At 32.2% G+C, this 4,770-nt stretch overlaps 1 protein-coding gene across 1 annotated transcript in view; it reads left to right on the top strand.

Moving 5' to 3' along the window:
• Positions 1 to 582: 582 nt before the first annotated feature.
• LOC123016083 (transcriptional repressor scratch 2-like) overlaps positions 583 to 4,770 on the top strand; it is an 11,222-nt gene continuing 7,034 nt past the window's right edge. The window contains exon 1 of the mRNA XM_044416306.1: positions 583 to 970. Within this exon, the coding sequence (XP_044272241.1) occupies positions 769 to 970 (202 nt within the window). The 5' untranslated portion in view covers positions 583 to 768. The remainder of the gene's footprint in view (positions 971 to 4,770) is intronic.

Raw genomic sequence — 4,770 nt, forward strand, 5'->3', positions numbered from 1 at the left:
GCTCAGTATAAAAAAATTAAAAAAACAGAAATGTTTTGAATTAAATTACAATGTACTGCAAACAAAAATATTGCAATGTGAAAAACCGCAAAATTTTAGTTGACCCGTTAATTTTGACGGTCAGTGTAGATAAAAAAATTAACAAATTGAAATGTATTGATTTTTTTAAAGATAAAAAAACAAAACACAGATTGGCAGTATTTCTAATAATAATTCAGTTCATGACCCTCTTTGCATACTTTCCTTTTCACTCTTCACTTTCCTCAACGAAAATATTTTGCTTTGCGTTTTTGTCGAAATTCCGTTTCCGGAAAGTGTGGCGCAATGAACGCAATCAGGTGGTCGTGCACCAAATCCAGCAGCAGTAGCAAGCAGCGGCGTGGCGCACGTGTCCCCCCAGGGTGGTGCACGCGCCCCATAGCCACGTGTTGGAGTACGTCTAAGCCGGTGTCGGGCGCACCCCTCGGAAGCGGCGTACTCCGCAATCGATGCGCGGCCTCGGGGTGGGAATCACCCCCACTCCCTCCTCCTCTATATATAAAGCCGCGGAGGGTTAGGGCGCGCTCAAAGCCACGAGGGGTCTGTTTAGTTTAGTTCTGTTGTGTTCGCTCTTTCGGTGTCTGTGCTCTGCCTGTCTTCTCTCCTCTCTGTCCTATCGTTCTTCCGTTGATGATGTCGTCGTCTTCGGGGTGGTGCAAGTGCGCGAGTGCGCCCCTCTAGGGATGAAGAGGGCTCGACGACTCCGCCGACTAGTCACGCGATAGCGCCATGCCGCGCTGTCTCATGGCCAAAAAGTGGAAAGCGTATCCGTGGCCGGAGCGCCCGGACCCTCCCGACCAGGAGGAGGACGAGGAGATCGACGTCGTCGGCGACGCACCCGCCTGCTGGGGGCCCTCCAGTCCCACGGCCGGCGCCACGGCGCCCAGTCCGCCGCCGACGTCTCCCAACGGAACCACGCTCATCTACAACGGTACAACACAAAACATTAAGGAAACTAAAAATAAGAAGTTGTTGTTGACAAGAAATTGCATAATACACACAATATTACTACTTACTATAAGAAATAAAAGTCTTTATTTTGGGCAGTAGAAATAAAAAAATTTTTGAATGTTGTTGTTTGAAAATGATATAAAAAATGACAAAAACAAACTTTTTTTTTAATTGTCAGTGAAAGTGAAAAAAATTGTCTGTAAAGTAATTCAAGATGGTCCGTAAAGATATTGCATAATACATACAGTACATACACTTAGGGTACTAAATTTCTTACTATAAGAAATAAAAGTCTTTATTTTGGGTAGTAAAAATAAAAAATTATTTTAAATGTTGTTGTTTTAAAATAATATAAAAAATGACAAAAACAAACTTTTTTTTGAAATTATCAGTGAAAGTTCGAAAAATAATCTGGAAAGTAGTTCAAGCTGGTCCGTAAAGAAGTACTTTTACGGACTTATATGTCATCGATCATTAAGATTTGCAACATAACCTTCTTTACTTTTATTTCAATGTAAATTAAATAAGTGTGAGTGGTAGTACTACATTTGTTGCATGTTACGAGTATTTCAAATTTTACAAAAATGTGATTTTAGAGAAAACATAATGTACACCTCACCAATGAAGTTATTTTTCTATATTCATCAACAATTTAAGTTTACGCTAATTATGACAACGAAAAGCTTGTTAGTTTTCTAAAAAACTGGCTTAAATTTGCTTTGGGATAAAAAACGAAAGATCAGACTCAACCTTTATATTCAGCCACTCGTCTTTTTCCGTGGACTTTTGACATTTTCTGGATTTAAAGTTAGATCGACTTGCCGCGAGACCGATTTGAGAATTTATTCAACAGGTAATAGAATATTTTTACAGTCTGCGTCCGAGTTCGATCTCTCTAAAAATAGAAATGTTTCCAATGATCAATTTTCAGATATAGGTTGCTAAATGCGTTACAATTTTAAATCCCATTTATTTTTACGGTTTCCATTCTCACCGTTCTATTAAAGAGAGAATACTTCTACATCAAATCTCTTGATTCATTTAATATACAGGGTGTCCGAGCGAGTTGAAAAAGTCCACTAAATAATAAAATTATAAACAATATATATAGAACATTGATAAATACTAATCTAGTCTGATGCCTAAAATTATTTTCAACTATACAGCATGTCTCAAAATAAGTTACAATAGAAACTTGTGTTTTTTTTAAATGAAACACCATCTGTTTCTTAGCGTTTTTGGATGTAGATTTTTATGACAATGTTTTAAACAAAACTTTTATTGGTCGATTTTGGTTAGTTTTTAAAATAAGACGGTTTTTTTGACAAGAATATGCACTTTTTAAAAATTTATTACACAGAAACTAAGACATCTAGAAATATTTTTTTACTACCGCAAAGAAGAAGTTACAAGCTATAAGGTTGTAACATTTTTTTAGTGGGTTTTATTTGCAAAGAAAAAAAAATGAAGGCATTTGTTAAAAGTTCAATAACTTATAAAATTTAAATGGAACACCCTATTTATTGTTTTTGCATTTAAAAGATTATTAAATTGTTTTTCTAAAATTATTTACTTTTAGGTGTTTATAATCTATAACTAAAAAGATATTTAACGTTAAACATTAAAACAAAAATTACTATTGTTTCAGTAGCCAAAAACTGCACAGTTGCACTTAATAATCACATTTCTTTTAAACTGAATTCATTATTCTTTATTTTTACAATAAAATAATTTGAATTTCAGTATTTATAACGACTTTTACAATCTCTAGATAAATCAACGCATAAGTGATACGTGGTGGAGTTACTAAAGTTGCATTGTTGCTACAATTAATATTGAATGTTAAATAATCTTTTTATTTATCAAGTGTGGACATTAAAAGTTTATTTTTTTAGATATACAATTTATCAATCTATTAGATGCAAAATTAATAAATAGGACGTTCTATTTAAATTTTTTAAGTTATTTAACTTTTAACAACCTTCTTACTATATTAAAAAAATATTTTTACTCGACTATTGTAATTTTAGAATGTGTATACAGGATGTGTCAAAGAAAAATTTCAAGTAAGATAAGATACCAGGAATATGGAAAAAATGTTGACAATGTAAAATAATTAGAGCTTATAATTTTGTCTGCTGTTTTACATTTTATGTACTTTTTTTAATTCAACAAAAATTAGCATTTTAGAAAAAATTGAACAATTTTCAACAGATCTACTGATTTCCATGTAAGTCTGGTGATTCGTAAAAATTATAATTTTGATTTTTGGCAATGAAAAAAATTTTCAAAAATAAATGATGTTATTGTTGCAACTTTTTAGAACATTTTTCACGTTTTTTTAAGCAGCAACGTGATTATTTCGACCAATTTTCTCAAAAAATATCGAAAAACCACCAAATTAGTAAAATAAATTTTCGTTATAAACATATCTCAAAAATTCAACAAATTGTTATTCTTTTGGTTTTTTAGTGTTTAAGCAGGTTTTTAAGATAAAGACAAAAAGTCGAGAAATTTTGTTTAAAGAGGCTAAAAATTTACAAAATCAAATCAAGATTGATAAAAAAATCTCAGTTTGTTTTCAAGATTTCACTAAGACAAACCAAAAAGGCAATAAATTAAGCTGAAATTTAGCACGTTTTTTAGCTAGAAATACAATTTTTTGCATAATTTACTTAAAAACAAACCGAAAAAGTTTAGCGTAAAAGACTACATCCAAAAATGCAAAAAAAATTAGTGTTTCATTTAAAAAAACACAAGTTTGTATGGTAGCTTATTTTTGGGACATGCTGTGTGTAATTTTACCACTTAAAGGTCACTAATGGACTTTTTCAACTCGCTGGGACACCCTATATGTGTTATATATCAAAATTTTAAATACATATTTATATTTTTTGACCTAAAATCAAAAATTTCAGTTTTGAAATTCAGCTTGAAATCTAATTTTTTTGTCAACACGAATAAAAATAAAGTACGTTTAATCGGTGAATTAATTGGTGATAGGCAGCCCCCATTAGCGTCACAAGTAGGTCACTAGGGCGCCCCAGCTTAGCCAATATCAAAGTAATCATATCAAGTTTCCCGCGAACGGAAGCCGTGTTTTCAGGCTGAAAGTTGTAGCTTTAGAAAATTGGCTGATTGAAATGAAGCAGAATTTGCATCGAGAATCTAATCATTTTAATTCACTTTGATAATGAACTCGTTAGGGCCGGATCCTAGACAGAGGCGCCGCTAACGAGAAAATTCGTCTTATTACTTCTTGTCTTCTTTTATTAAATCAGCGGGAGTTTCGTGTTTTTCCGCGGTCAAAACCAGGGCCGTAACCAGGATTTTATTTCGGGGGGGGGGTTTCTTGTTGGTCCATGAAAATGAAATGAAAGAAGGCGGATTAAAAAGCAAAAATCTCTAAGTACACGTTTTTATTTTAAATTGAAATAAGAGATCCTAATTAAACATAAAAAAATACAAATTAACTCACAAAAGTAACAAAAAATAAAATAAATTTTTAATACTTTTTATTGTTACAAATTTAAACAGGAGATAGAATATTCATTTTTAAAAGAAAAATTTTCTATGAACATATATCGAAAAATGCTACGCAAGGGGTGCGTCTTTTAACAGTTTTCTTTCAATATTTCCGAAATCATTTTAGAAAAAAATTTCAAAATTAGGTAACTTTTATACACCTAAACAAGTACAAAAATAAAATGTTGAAATTTTTAATTAGGGGCTTCCTAAACTAGATGGGATTAGGGTAAAAATTTACTCTAACTATTTTGC

The sequence above is a fragment of the Tribolium madens genome, unplaced genomic scaffold (assembly GCF_015345945.1).
Source record: "Tribolium madens isolate multiple individuals breed KSU strain unplaced genomic scaffold, Tmad_KSU_1.1 Scaffold_11;HRSCAF=98;Tcas5.2_LG3b, whole genome shotgun sequence".
NCBI lineage: Eukaryota > Metazoa > Arthropoda > Insecta > Coleoptera > Tenebrionidae > Tribolium > Tribolium madens.